This window comes from Mauremys mutica, chromosome 12, assembly GCF_020497125.1.
Source record: "Mauremys mutica isolate MM-2020 ecotype Southern chromosome 12, ASM2049712v1, whole genome shotgun sequence".
NCBI classification, from domain to species: Eukaryota; Metazoa; Chordata; order Testudines; family Geoemydidae; genus Mauremys; species Mauremys mutica.
In genome coordinates, this window is record NC_059083.1 from 79,407,480 (window position 1) to 79,421,901 (window position 14,422).

The 14,422-nt window shown below is 48.8% G+C and overlaps 1 protein-coding gene across 1 annotated transcript; it reads left to right on the forward strand.

Annotated features, from left to right (window-relative positions):
* Nucleotides 1-272: 272 nt before the first annotated feature.
* Nucleotides 273-14,149, forward strand: COG1 (component of oligomeric golgi complex 1). The gene is given in 15 exon segments (XM_044981865.1): nt 273-288; nt 291-718; nt 1,344-1,588; nt 2,712-2,893; nt 3,401-3,571; nt 3,700-3,856; nt 5,104-5,314; nt 5,616-6,404; nt 6,772-6,918; nt 9,090-9,251; nt 10,101-10,228; nt 11,061-11,169; nt 12,050-12,159; nt 12,256-12,334; nt 13,984-14,149. Coding segments are annotated over 15 exon segments (3,075 nt in total). The 3' UTR covers nt 14,125-14,149.
* Nucleotides 14,150-14,422: the final 273 nt, after the last annotated feature.

Here is a 14,422-nt window from a genome sequence, read left to right on the forward strand (position 1 = left end):
GGGGGCCCAGGGGAAGGGGAAAGTGAAGGGGGCCCCTAAGGAAGGGGTTGGGGGAGGGGAAAATGAGGGGGATCTATGGAAGGGGAGGCAAAATTTTTGGGGGGAATCATCTATGGCATGTGGGAACCTATGGAAGGGCCCGGGGCTCAGCACGTGGAGACCCTATGGAAGGGCCCGGGGCTCAATGGGGAGGTTGTCCTTGCCCCTCACAAAGATGGCGGCCCCGGAGGCAGGTTAGCAATTGACCGGAAGTCCCGCGAGCCCTCACAAAGATGGCGCCGAGCGATGCCACCAGTGCCCGGAAGTATCGATGCCCCTCCCAAAGATGGCGGCGGCGGCGGCACCCATCGGACACGTCACGGGTACAGGGACGCTCCCGGCTTCGCGGGACGGACGGCGGCCGCCCAGGGTCGCGCCCAAGATGGCGGCGGCGGCGGCGGCGGGGCCCGGGCTGCCGCGGGGCCCGGAGGCGGCGGCGCTGTTCGAGGCGCACACGACGGCCGAGCTGCGCGAGGTGGAGCGGCGGCTGCGGGCGGGCATCGAGCAGAAGCGGGAGGAGCTGCGGCAGATGGTGGGGGAGCGCTACCGGGACCTCATCGAGGCGGCCGACACCATCGCCGAGATGCGCCTCAGCGCCGAGCACCTGCTGGGGGCGGTGCGGGGCCTGCAGCGCGGGGCGCCGGGGCCAAGGGGCGCCCGGGGGGGCGAGGGGCCCCAGGTGAGCGAGGGGGCGGGGCCCCAGGTGAGCGAGGGGGCGGGGCCCGGGGCCCCAGGTGAGCGAGGGGGCGGGGCCCGGGGCCCCAGGTGAGCGAGGGGGGCGGGGCCCCAGGTGAGCGAGGGGGGCGGGGCCTGAACACGCCACGGTCCGCCCAGCCTTTGCCAAGGACAGGCCCCCAGCCCGCGGCCAGGCAGTAGATGCCGGCTACACCCTAGTGTCACCGCTGGAGCCCCACAAGGGCGGGGGTGCCCCTGCCCCAGAGCCCCTCATCCTTGTCAGCGGCCAGAGCTGTCTTTCCGAGACCCTGCCGCGCCGCTCCTGCCTGGGAGCCCACAGCTCCCCGGGCACCAGCTCTGCCTTTTTCTGCCTGCGAGGTTGGCTAGAACATCCTGTGAGCGCAGCTCCTGAGCGGGGCGTCGCTGCGGGAGGCCGTTGGGGGCGCACTGCCAGTTTGTCCAAAGCCTGGGTTGCAGGACTGACTTCTGTACGGCTTTAGGATGTCACGTCACAGAAACGTACAGGGACAAAGCTCGGGTAGCTTCTGAAGTCAGCAGAATTACTGCCATTGTTGTTCCCTTGGAAGTGTGATTGTACCCACAGTCAAAGCCTCTCCTTTCATGCCCAGACTATGCTGCACTCGCAGGAGAAGTTCTATAGCACCGGAGCGCAGATCAAGCTGCTGCTTGAGATTCCAGAGAAGATCTGGAGTGCCATGGAGGCCTCTCAGTACTTACGTGCCACTCATCTGTACCTGCTCTGCTGCCATCTCCACAGCCTGCTGCAGCTGGATTCCTCCAGCTCCCGTTACAGTCCCATCCTTGCACGCTTCCCCATCCTTGTACGACAAGTGGCAGCAGCCAGCCACTTCAGGTAAGCAGCTTGGTGGTGTTGGCAGCCCCGCCAGAGCCAATTTGCAGATGCTGTCAGAACATTGCCCTGCTGTAATATTGTAATCTACTTGAAGGCCCCATACAAACGTAGTCTCCGACCCTCTGTTTCTCCTAGGGGAAGTAGGGATTATTGTTCCACATGCACAAGAGCTGAGAGACGAGTGAAGCAGCTTACCTGACATCCTACCAATTGCCACTGGGAGAACTGACACTAGAACCCAGGAGTTTTGACTCCCAGTGCCCTGTTCTAGATCTCTCCTTCCTGGAAGGAGAAGTGTGGGTGGGGGGGGGTGCATTTTTTCCTCCCCTACTTTCTGTCTGTTAAGTCAAGGGCTGAACATAGCTCCCTCTATGCTTGTCAGGCATCACTCTTGAATGGGTCAGAAGGGATTGCTTAAAAAGTGAGCTGTTGCCTTCCCACTAGCAGACAAACTTTTCCATCCCTATAGCAACTCAAGATGTCAACACGAGCCCTTTGTATGCAGGACAGTCCATTCCAGTTGGATGGCTGAATTAGCTTTGACACCTTTGCCAGTTTCCTGGCAGAGAGTTATTACTTTGAAAGGTGCAAAATGCTGTGTACTAGAGTAACAAGGTATAGTGTTAGCTTACCAAACTGGCAGGATCATGGATTTTAAACCACCCTTTTAAGATTGCACTGTTCCATCTTATACTTTACTGCTACTGGGGTAGGAAGAGTTGAGGAGTTCAGATTCCAGGACTAAGCCATACAATCAGGTGCCTTATAGGGGACTCCTGTTGATTGTACCCATGGATATAGAAAAGACTGGGAAGCATCTGTTTCCCATCTGTTCTATTTAGTCTCTTGCTCAGCTGGGGACACCTTCTCCTTGCATCTCATGGACAGGCAGGCTCTGCATCAGGCTGCTGCTCCGAAGCAAAGGGAGCCCAGCTGGCATTGGAGGAAGGGAAGTGGAGAGGATCCAGCTACAGGGGATGGGGAGAGCAGCGAGTAACGCCGGGGGTGTGCGTGGAGAGGCATAAGCAGGAGACAGGGCCTCAGGGGTATGGTTGTCAGCAATTAGAAAACTGGCAACCCTATTCAACACCTGGTGACTGCATCTGACTTGTTTCCTTACTAGATCCACTATACTGCATGAAAGCAAGTCACTGCTAAAATGCCAGGCTGTTTCTGACCAAGCAGTGGCAGAGGCCTTATGCTCCATCATGCTTTTGGAGGACAGCTCTCCGCGCCAAGCCCTGACAGACTTCCTGCTGGCCAGGAAGTCAGCTGTTCAGCAGCTTCTGAACCAGCCACATCACGGTCAGTACAACTGGCTTTGCTCCTGAACTAATCCGAAAGGAAGCTCTAAAGTTTGTTTCCCCTCTCAAGGAAAGAGCAGAAACTGAGTGGAAGGGGGTTTGTCCTATTTGTAGCCTCCATGGGAACTTTGTTGCATTGAGTCAGGGCTAACAGACAGCTAATTATTTCCCTTGATCCTTTAAAACAGTAGTGGCCAAACAAGATAGCTTGGATAGGTACTTCTGTAGCTAACTGATCCATCACAATAACTCTGCTTTGGCTGCATGTATTAGTTACCCCATGCTCAGTTGCTTATAGTAGGCCCATCTCTATTAACTGTGGGAGCAGATAGATCTACACGTAAGTGCCAGATCCCAGCTATCTTCACTGTAAAGGTTTCACTGTAACTATGCATCTGCCTTGGAAAAATGTGTGTCCTTTCCGATCAGTATTGTTTTTATTATGGGACTGCTTTAATGAGGAAAGTTAGGGCTGCTGCCTCTATTAAGAAGAGATTTTTCTTTTTAGGTGCTGGTATAAAAGCTCAGGTGTGTTCATTGATGGAGTTGCTCACCACCACCCTGTACCAAGCTCATGCCCTGTTTTACACTCTGCCTGAAGGGGAGCTCTCAGATCCGTCCCTGCCCTGCAGCTTGCTCTTTTCAATGCTGGAGACCACAACAGGCCAGGATCCAGCAGGTGAGCAGCTGGCTCAGGCAATGAGGCTTGGGATTGGCTTCACTATCAAATGGCCATCTGTGCATGTTCCTCATACGGCTAGAGCTTAGCCAAGACCCCAACCCACTCATGCAGCACAATTCTTCTAGGTAAAGGCATCAAAGTTTTGAAAGAGGAGATGAAGCTGAGCAGCTGGTTCAAATATCTACCACTGTCCATTGTAGAGTTCCAGCCAACCCTCCGAACCCTGGCACATCCAATCAGCCAGGACTACCTGAGAGAGACTCTTCAGAAATGGATTAACATGTGAGTGTATAGCGGGAGCTTCTTCTAAGGGATGGATTAGGACAGTACTTGTTCTATCACTGTATTCCTCCTCTAGTGAAAGGGAGCAAGGCGCCATCAGACACCACTAGATCTGTCTGGCAGCGTCGAGTGCTTCTGAGGCATCTAAGCAGCTCAACAGCACTCCTTGGCCAGGGATTGTAAAATGGAGCCAAGTCTGCTCACCTGTTACCCCCATAGAAGCATATCAAGACACACTTGTCTGCCACAGAAATGCTGAGAGAGAGGATGATACAGACTAAAAGCTTCCTTGAAATCCAGGCTGTTCAGTAAATCAATAAGGCAGCAGATTTTACACAGACCACTTCCCTGCAATGTGATCTGCATCTAGAGTTCCTGCAGCGTTACAGAAAATAAAATCCCCCAAACTCTAGTCAAATAAAAAAATGCCTCTTGGTTCTTACCTGTACTCTTCAGTTTTTCCTTCCTGAGGTAGTTCTCATTCCGGCATCTTTTCTTACTGCTATCCTCCTGAGCATTGAGAGAGAGAGCTGGCAGAGCCCACATTATCAAGGTCCCAGGCTCCTCCCCTTTCCCAGCATGCTTTGCCAAGAGGAGAGTGACAGTCAGGCCTCCCTTTCCCTATTTAGTGGCTCAGTCAGAGCCATGTGACTTTTCCCTCTACCTATGAAACCCGTGGAAGTGTAATCAAATGGTAGCTATTGGGTGCAGTCTGAAACTGAAGTTTGAAGCCTTCTTTGGTTGAGAGGCGTTCCTACCCCCAAGCTTCTCCCTGCCTGGCTGCCCCATTTTATCTTCCAAAGAGCTCCTCTGTCAAGGGCCCATGTGTGCTGGGTTGGCTGGAGGGGAGTTGTTACAGAGTACAGTGCTCCGTGCCTGGGGTCCAGGACCCTGTAGGAGAGCATGATGTGCTGCTAGGCGTCCCTGGGGATGACTCAGCATGTGGGTTAACATGGCCAGGAATGCAAGTGGCTGGATCACTGAGAGGTGGCAGGTAACTTCCAAAGGTCACTTTCAGCCCTGCCAGGGGTCTCTATGCTACATCCTTTCACTAAGCAGCAAGAATCCCTTTGTAATCCAGCCTAGAACAGTAAAGTAAACGTTGTCTGGAGCTGCAAAGAATCCTGTGGCACCTTATAGACTAACAGATGTTTTGCTTTCGTGGGTTAATGACCACTTCGTCGGATGCCCACTTTGTCTGGAGCTGTGATATGAGGGGATGGGATTGACGTGAATATTGCTTTCAGGTGTAATGAAGATATCAGATCTGGGCTCGTCATTCTGCTGGGCTATGTGAAGAGCCTGAAAGGCCTAGCCGGTATCCGTGACGCTGTGTGGGAGCTGCTCACCAGTGAGTCCATGAGCCAGAACTGGGATACTGTGTGTCATCGACTCTTGGACAAGCCCATCTCCTTCTGGGAGGACTTGCTGCGGCAGCTCTTCTTGGACAGGTTACAGGTGAGATGCTGTCAGGGGCTTAGCCAGGCTGACTTTGGCAGTGTTTAAGGGCTGTCTGCTTCCCTAGCCTGGCAGTCTCAGCAGAGAACAGGTCATAAGGAGCACACGTTAGCTGGGTGTGGAGGAGGCTGGTGATGCATGGGGAAGCTTGCAGAGCTGCTCCCCTTGTGGTACTGTCTGTGGCGAGAGGTCTTTGCTCTCCGGGGCTGTCCACAGTACCTTTCAGCAGCCATAGAGGCACTCTTAAAATGGGTGATGTGACAGCCACTGAGACCTGAGAAAGGAAAGTTCTCTTTTCCAGACCCTGATGAAGGAAGGATTTGACTCCATCTCCAGCAGTTCGAAACAGCTTCTTATCTTAGCTCTACAGGAGCTTGAAGTCAAGTCCAGCACCTCTGCCCCCAGCAAGCACATCCAATTTGAACACAACATGGCTTTGTTTCTGTGGTCAGAGAGCCCCAGCGACATGCCTTCTGATGCTGCCTGGGTCAACGTTGCAAACCGCAGCCAATTTGCAAAGAGTGGCCTGTCCATGAAGGCCCAGGCTCTCACTCCCTGTGTGCAGAGCTTCTGTTCTGCCTTGGATTCCAAACTGAAGGCCAAAGTAGATGACCTTCTGTCCTACCTTCCCTCTGACTCTCCCACACCCAAGGAGATATTGGGCGTGCAGTCCAGGAACTCTGCTTTTGATAGATATGCTGATGCTGGCATGGTAGAAGAGCTGCTCCGTGATCACTGCATTACCTGCATCCAGTACGTCTTGGGCTGTGTTAGAGAAGAGCTGCAGAGCGCTGAGGACAAGCTGAAAGGACACAGAGATGCTCTGAATGATGCCAAACTTAATGCCGTCCTCTTCATGGCAAGACTTTGTCAGTCACTAGGTGAACTGTGTCCTCACCTGAAGCAGTGCATTCTGGGTAAATCAGGCAGCACAGAGAATGTAATGAAGGAGACCCGGTCTTCTAAAAAGCTGGGGAAAGGGAAAGCCCAGGAGGTGAATCCCATGCAGGCCAAGTGGCAGGAAGTGAAAGAACAACTCCTGCAACAGAGTCTATTTGCATATCAGATTTGGAGCTCAGCTGTTATCAAAGTAAGTAGCCAGTTTTCTTTGGGCACACTCCTTTCCTGTTTAGGCTTCTCTTTCACAGCTGCCACAGCCACCGCTGCACATGTAGCTTACTAGTTCTTCTGAGACTTTCCATTCATTAGAACACTGCCACTACTAGCATTAGGGTCCCTGATCAATTTCCAATTGATATGGCTCTGAAATAGTCACACTCTGAGCTGTCAGATCCCCTTGGTGTGATGCTCTTAAAGACAATTGGAAAATACTTGGCCCACCTCAGTCTCTTCAGCAGATTCCCTAAGTGAAAAACACCAGGGAGCTGTAAATAGACTGCCTGACCCCTAGCACCTGCATTAGGCTGTTACTGAATATGTCTATCTTTCCCCTCTAGGTCCTGGTTCACAGTTTCACCAAAACTTTGCTGCTAGATAAAGCTGGCTCTATCTTAGCTACAGCCACCAACTGGGATGAAATTGAAATTCAGGAGGAGACAGAAATGGGAACCAGCGTAACGTCAAAGATCCGACTCCCTGTACAGGTGTGAGCAATGTCCTCCGGGCGAATGGAGGGAAATAATCTTTCAAGAGGCCAAAAGCTAGTAGTAGCATTAATGTCTACGACTGCTGCCTTCTTAAACAGTCACTTCTCTATAGGAGGTTTCACTGAATTCACTCCTCTTATGAAATCTCCCTGCACTCAGGGTCACATATCCAAGTCCTAGGTAGCAACTTGAAGACCTTAGGACTTCTGCCAGAGAATATGCATGCAATGTCCTAGCTAGCTCAGTCTCAAGATACTATAGAGAAAGGGATCTTTTATTGAACCAACTTCTGTTGGTAAGAGACAAGGTTTTGCGCTTACACAGAGCTCTTCTTCAGGTCTGTCCTGCAGGAGAAGGTGAATATAAATATGCAGTGAAGGATAAGCCCCAGCTAGCCCCTGGCCAACAGTCCCTCTCTTACGAGAAGTGGTCCCTAAAGTCCATGTTGCTGACTTGGTGTTGTACCCAGAATGGCTGGTGTTCATATAACACTGTCACTACCTCACCTGTATCCCAACTCTTTGGCTTTATTACAGATTATTTGCGGTACCTTTCACTGTGTGCTGGGTAACGCTTAAGGAAAATAGTCCCTGCCCTGAGATGCTTCCGGATGTAGAGAAAAGGTCCGGGAAAGGGGAATTAAAATAGGCAGCTTATAATGTACAAAGCAATAAGATTCCTTAAAGGCAGTGCAGCAGAAGTGAGTTTAAGACAAACTCGAAGGTGGACAAGGATGAACTGATTGGGTGCTGTAGGCAAGGAGGTGATTGTATAAATCTGACAATCGGGTGGATGAGATTGGGCAGCATTAGTGGAGCAGTTGGGATGGGGGTGGGTAAGTAGGGAAAGACAAAGCTATGTAGGCTTTTGAAGGTGGTGACAAGCAGTTTAAACTTGATGCAATATTGGCTGGGAAGCCCATCGAGGAACTGAAGAAAGGGAGGAGTTACATGATCAGACAGGCAAGAAAGGGGAGTTTAGCAGCAGCATTTTGTATACACTGAAGGGAGTGGATGTGAGAGAGAGAGAGATTGGGGTGAAGAGGGAAGATACTGCAGTAAGCAGTGCAGGCTATAATGAGGCCTGAACAAGAGACTTGGCTGTGGTGGGAGAGAGCAAAGGACGAAGTTTGAAGGAAGTAACATCGTGATTTGGATTGGTTTGCAAGTGTGGGGTAAGGGAAAAGGAGGAGTAAAAAGTCCCCCTCAGATTGTAAGCCTGAGGGAGTGGGAGGATGGTGTTGTGAACAGTGATAGAAAAAGAGGGAAGACAAGTTCAGTTTTTGTCTACATTCAATTTAAGATCTGGCTTAGTACAGTGATGGAAGCCAGATAAGTACTTATCTGAGCACCTTATAACCTTTTAATGCATTTAACCGCTTGATGCCTGAGAGGACCACGGACAAGTTGAGATGTGGGATTGGATAGGAGACAGGCCGGTGGTAGAAAGAGATTTGTGAGTTATCAGCAGTACAAAGGATGGCTGAAACAATAAAGGGAAGGAGCAAAGGGAGAGCCCTGGGGAAACCCCACAGCCAGGGGAAGAGCTGGCCCCACCAAAAAACAGAGGAGAAAACCAGGAGAGGACAGTATCTCAAAACCCTGCTGAGGATAAGATGTCGGGAAGGAGAGGTTGAGCTGCAGCTCTAGGATGAGGGTAGAGAAGAAGCCCAGAGGTTTGGCCAGGAAGAGGTAACTGAAGACCAAAATGAGACCAGTTTCAGTAGAGTGGAAAAAAGGTAAAAGCCCAACACAAGGCAGACCTAGAGGAGGGAAGATCAGTGCATTGGTTGTAGACTGCATATTTCCTGAGTTTAGAGTGGAGGGGCTGATAGCTGGAAAGGCAGATGGGGCTAACAGATGGTTTTGAATATAGTGGAGATCAGGACATCTTTCATGAGAGGAAAGAGCCAGAGGGGGAAAGTATATGTACAGGGTCAATAAGAGTAAGAAGGTAAGACAGGATGGGAGCACTGGGGCAGGGTTCTGTGAGGAGAGAAGGCAAGAGACCAAGGTTGGTGATGAGGAAGGAGGAGAAGATACCAGGAGAAACCCAGAATTCACATAACCTCTATCATTCCCCTTGATAACACCAACATCCCATACAGAAAGGTCAGGAAATACCAGCTTTCATTGGTGTGTGGGGTGTTTTTCTTTCCCCCGCAACAGCCATCCTGGTATGTTCAATGCCTCCTCTTCGGCTTGTGTCAAGAAGTCAATCGGGTTGGAGGTCACGCTCTGCCAAAGCGTACCTTGCAGCTGCTGCTGAAGACCTGCCTGGCAGAAGTACTGGCTGGCTATGAGAAGCTTGTTGAAGAGAAGCAGGAGAAGGTATGCAGCTGGGATTTATGGCTGTACTAAAAGGGGTCTGCATGTGCAGTCACTGTTATAGTCAGTCTTTCCTGCTGATCAGGGAACCCCAAAAATTCATCTCTGAGAAGCCCCCAGAAATTTAAATATTTTATGGGGCATATACCTGGAATGGGAACTAACTCGATGTGAAATCTCTACACTCCAGTGCCTCAGTTTCCCCACCTGCAGTTATCAGCCAAGCCTTCCTTTCATGGGTTTTGAGACTGTAAAGTGCTGTAAGCCCTTGAGAGCCTAGGCAGGAAAGGGAAGTAGCTGCTTGCATGCTCTAGTGACAGTGCTCTAGTTCTTCCACCTGTCTGCCTGGCTGGCCAGCAAAGGCCTTGGAAAGGGAAACAGAGCTTTGCGAGGCCCTACTTTCCCATTAGTACGATGCTAATAGAGATGGCTGCAGTTCCAGGGGAGCCCTCGTGTTACTACAGTAATATAGACTAGACAGGAGATCTTCTGTATATTCAGTTTCTTAGAAACTGAAGTGAATGCTTTCTTTGTCCAATACGTGCGTCAGAACATGCTTACGTCTTTTCTTCTGCTCTGGGAGATACTTGGCATGACTCCAACATGTCCAGAAGCCTTTGGAACTGTTGGGGCAAAGACATTCATAGCACTTCACAACCAAGACAGTGTCTGCCCTATGGAGCATACAATATGTGACAAGAGTGGATATGGCATAGGATCACTACCTGAACTGTTTGACTTAAGCCTGCTGCTTATTGGTCCGAGTATTTTGTTTGTTCTGTCTTCAGAAAACCTCTGGAAACAATTATTATAAAGGGAATGTTGAAACATACCCTTGTGCCTTCCTTACAGAAAGAAGGCACATTCCCAGTGACTCAGAACAGGGCGTTGCAGTTGCTCTATGATCTACGTTATTTGAATATAGTCCTAACAGCTAAGAGTGAGGAAGCAAAAACCAGCAGGAGCAAGCAGGACTCCAGGTACCGTGTACTGCCAGATTTCTAAGCCAAGCATGAGAGAGGCTGTTCAGTCCAGTTCTGACATCCTACTTCCTCGCACACAATCACAACTTAAAGGCAGAAAGTGGCTCATTCAGCCACCTACAGAGAAGTTCTTCGAGGCAAGCTAGAAGCCTTGCAGGGCAGCATATGGGGCACTGGTATGTCTACCACTACCCATCATGTTCCTGTCCCATGGATGGGAAGTGTCAAGCTCCAGCACCTTTTCACCAACTCTTAAGCACAGTCTAAAAATGTCAGAGTGGGATGAGGGTGGAGTACTGGAGCTGAGCCACGCCAACCAGTCTCCCATGGGGGTAGACCTGGTATCGCTAACATACCTCCAGAGAACTAGTCTTGAAGAATCTTTCTTTTAGAAATCACACACCTGCTTAGCAGCAGGGTTGTGAAGCAGAGGAGTAGGGAGCACAAATCCCACTCAGACCCTTCAGAACAGACGGTTTACGCTCTAAGAGTGTTCAGTAAATAGGAATAGAAAAGCCTTCAGAATTACATTAAAGTACTTTCACCTCTTTCCTGCTGCAGTTAAGTGTTGACACAGTAGGAGGCTACCCAAATGCAAGTTTTTCCTCTGTCACAATGGACTGGGGAAGCCTTGTGAAACTGAAAACTGCCGCTCCTCCGATTTGTGCCTCCTACTTGTACTCAAGACATAGGTCAGGTGAGCAGGGAGCAGCTCAGTTTCATGAGGGACCACTGCAACAGCAATTTCCACTTGCCCCATCATAAGCATTTGTCCACCTTGTAATCTACGTTTAAGATTTGTAATGGCATCTTTTTGGTCTTGTTGCAGGATTGAGAAGGTGACAGACTTCTTAGAAGCCAACATTGATCCATTTGACTTGGATGTTTTTACTCCACATTTAAATAGCAGCCTTAACCGCCTGGTGCAACGAACCTCTGTAAGTTCGGGGAAAGTAGTTCCCTGCAACAGAAGTAAATGGTGCAAAACCTGTTTGCTGCTTTATTCTACTGCAGTTATCAGGCAGGTTGATCGGTTCCTCACGTTATGCAGTTCAACAGCAGCTAACTCTTGGCCTGCGCTCAGCATTGCAGATGGGATATTTAAAGCCAGCTGGAGCTAGGCATAGCTTTCTGAGCGAGTTCTCTATAGCATGATAGATGCGCACTCCCGCTCAGCTCTCTCCCTTTGTAACGAAAAGGAAGAGTCATTAGAATCTGTGAAATACGAACTGCCACACAGACAGCCCAAAGTTCTGCTACCATAGTAGCAGGCAGCTAGCTGAGGCATGGTCTACACAAGGAACTTCTTGGTATAACTACATCACTGAGGGGTGTGGAGCAATGTAGTTAGTCCTGTTTTCCACAGGAGGTTGTCTCCTATCAACCCAGCTACCGCCTCTAGGGGAGGAAGTACCTACCCCAACAGAGGCAGCTCTCCTTCTGCCAGAAGCTGGGCATGGGCCACTGTCGGAAGACAGGACACTGGGCTAGATAGAGCTTTGGTCTGACCCAGTATGGCTGTTCTTATATTCTTAGATACTACCTATAAGCACTGCAGCTGTGCTCCTGCAGCCCTGTAAGTTAGACAAGCCCTGACTAAAGGAAACATGCTTAAGAAGGTGAGGGGAGACAAGTCAGCCACCCTGAAAGGCAAAAATTAAGCATGTTTGGGGAAAGGATTCAGCATTAAAGACAATTCTGTGTGTATCTGAGAGCTTCTGTATGGAGGCAGGGCCTTCTTGTTCCTTGAGCAGTTGCTGTGTTACAGAATCCTCAACCACCTGAATTAAAAAATGGCACTTATTTCCTGTCTTCTAGGTCCTGTTTGGCTTACTCACTGGGGCAGAGAATCAATATACCAATAGAAGCAATAATTTGAGCTCCCAGGAGCCTCACAATATCTTGCCATTAGCATCTAGTCAAATCAGGTAATTTGCTCAGTGATGCAGATATTTCTTTTTTAGAAAGCAAGTGTCTTGAACTGATACTTCAGTATGACTGAATGCATTTCCTCTCTCTTTAAGATTTGGACTTCTACCGCTTAGTATGTCAAGCTCTCGAAAGACTAAATCTGCTGTTAAAAACACAGAAAATCAGACTCAGGTTGGTGAAGTTATTAACCATCCTAATCTTACCACAGATCCCTACTGTGTTACCAGAGCAGGGAAGCAGCATTGTAAATAAGGGTTTTAGCCTTGCTGAGGATACTTTAAAAAAAAAAAAAAGCAAGAACTTGGTTCAGGGGTGCCTGAGAAGGGAGAACAGGTTAAGCAAATATTTAAGCCAGCAGTCCCTTGTAAGAGACAAGTACTTTTCAAACAGTCCCAAGTATGACTGCTTTTTTAAAAGAATACTGTACAAATCCTAATCCTCACATTAGTTTTGCAAGGAAGTAATCACCCCCACCCCTGTTGTTTTATTAACAGAAAACCTGATTAGCTCATTTTCCATAAGTGATTTGCCAAAGGCAAGTCTGGTAGCACAAAATTCCAGACCGCTAGCCGACAGATCATGGCAGTATAGTGGTGATTTAAGTTTATGCACTGAAGACTTAAAATTTAGCTTCTTCATCTGTATTTAAGGGAAGTAGTAAGGAATGTTAAGTTGTTAAGGGATGCTGTCTAACTATTTTATAAACTTCATTCCAGTTTGATGATGACCTGTACTCCTGAAGAAATCTTGCTTTTGGTATTTAAGCTTGTGTGCATTCTGAGTGGCTTGCTTCACCTACAACAGCATTTAGTGTTGTCCAGTTGCTCTGTATTAAATTTTATATTAACAAAATGTATACATTTAAACCATGGGGAATGGGTATCATGTCTATCTAGGCAGGGTCCTGTGCCGAGGACTGGGAGAGCCAAGGAATACCTGGCTGCTCCAGGGAGTGGAGGGATGAGTACATTTAGGAATACCAAGTCATCAGTGAGCCTATACATTAGTATGGTGCAGTAGGGCATAGTCCTGACTGCTTTTATTTGATAAAGATCCACTCTTCTTTTATAAGAGTAGAGACGTTTACCTAAATGGGAGCCAACCTATCACATTCTGCTACTACATGTAATTCAATGGGAGAACTCCTTGGCTTTAGTTGTTCCAAACAGCACACTTGTTTCAAAAAATTCAACTTTTAAAAAAAGATTCTCTACCTCCTGCCCCCAAGGTATCTAGTGTATGTGTCTTCCCTACCTGCCTGTGTGTTACTAGTCATGGCTGCAGTGATGCGTGTATATAGTTTCATAGAAAGCCCCTTTTCTGAATTACTAGCAGATATGCTCTCTGCCTTTTCTCCAATCCCACTATATAGTGAATCATAAGGTTGTGTAGAGTACTTAATCAAAACCACTGTCTATGTATAAAGACAACAATGGTATTTTATCATTTCTAAAGCAAGAGAAATGGAGTAGCCACCTTTCCTGGGCTAGGCAGTAAAACCAATCACATTAAGTGATTCTTACAAGTCTTAAGTAGTTACCAGCATACCAATCCAGTCGCACAGGGGAAGGGAGAAGCTCTACTATGCCAGAGCCTAGAATCCCCTCTCCAATACTAGAAATGTAGTGTAGACAAGGCTTAATAGGTGGAGTAATCCTGTTCATGTAGTGGGAGAGGTAGGGGTTCAGGTTGGACTCAGTTACATACCGTTCCTGCTTCTCTTACCTAACTGTGCCTCCCTGCAGTTAACTACTGGCTGGGTGTGGAATCAAAGTAAGAGGCAGTATAACAGTCACTGATTCTCTCATTTTAAAAAACAGGTTCCACCTCCTTTGGTCGTAAGAGCAGAAGAGGACACATTCCGCCCTGGTTCCTTGTTCAGACAGCTGGCAACGGAGGAGGAAGACACAGCTGCACCATCCCTGTTCAAACTGGGTTGGCTCTCTAGCATGACCAAGTGATCTAATAAAAAGATGAAACACTTAAGTTTGCCTACACATTCATTTCCACTCAGAACACACTCTCCCAGGCCTGTACTGGCTAAACTGCTCAGGATGAGTTACTAAGAAAGTAAGACAAAATGCTCTTATACTGTGGCTCGGGGAAAGGGATATGTGTTATACTAGTGTTTAAACTAGAAGGGGGTTAAGATACTGCAGTGTGACTGCTGATGCAAAAAATTAACAAAGTGCACTTACCCTTCTCCCCCCTCACAGTTTTATCACTTAAGGCTAGGTAAGGGAAAAAGAAAAGTTCATT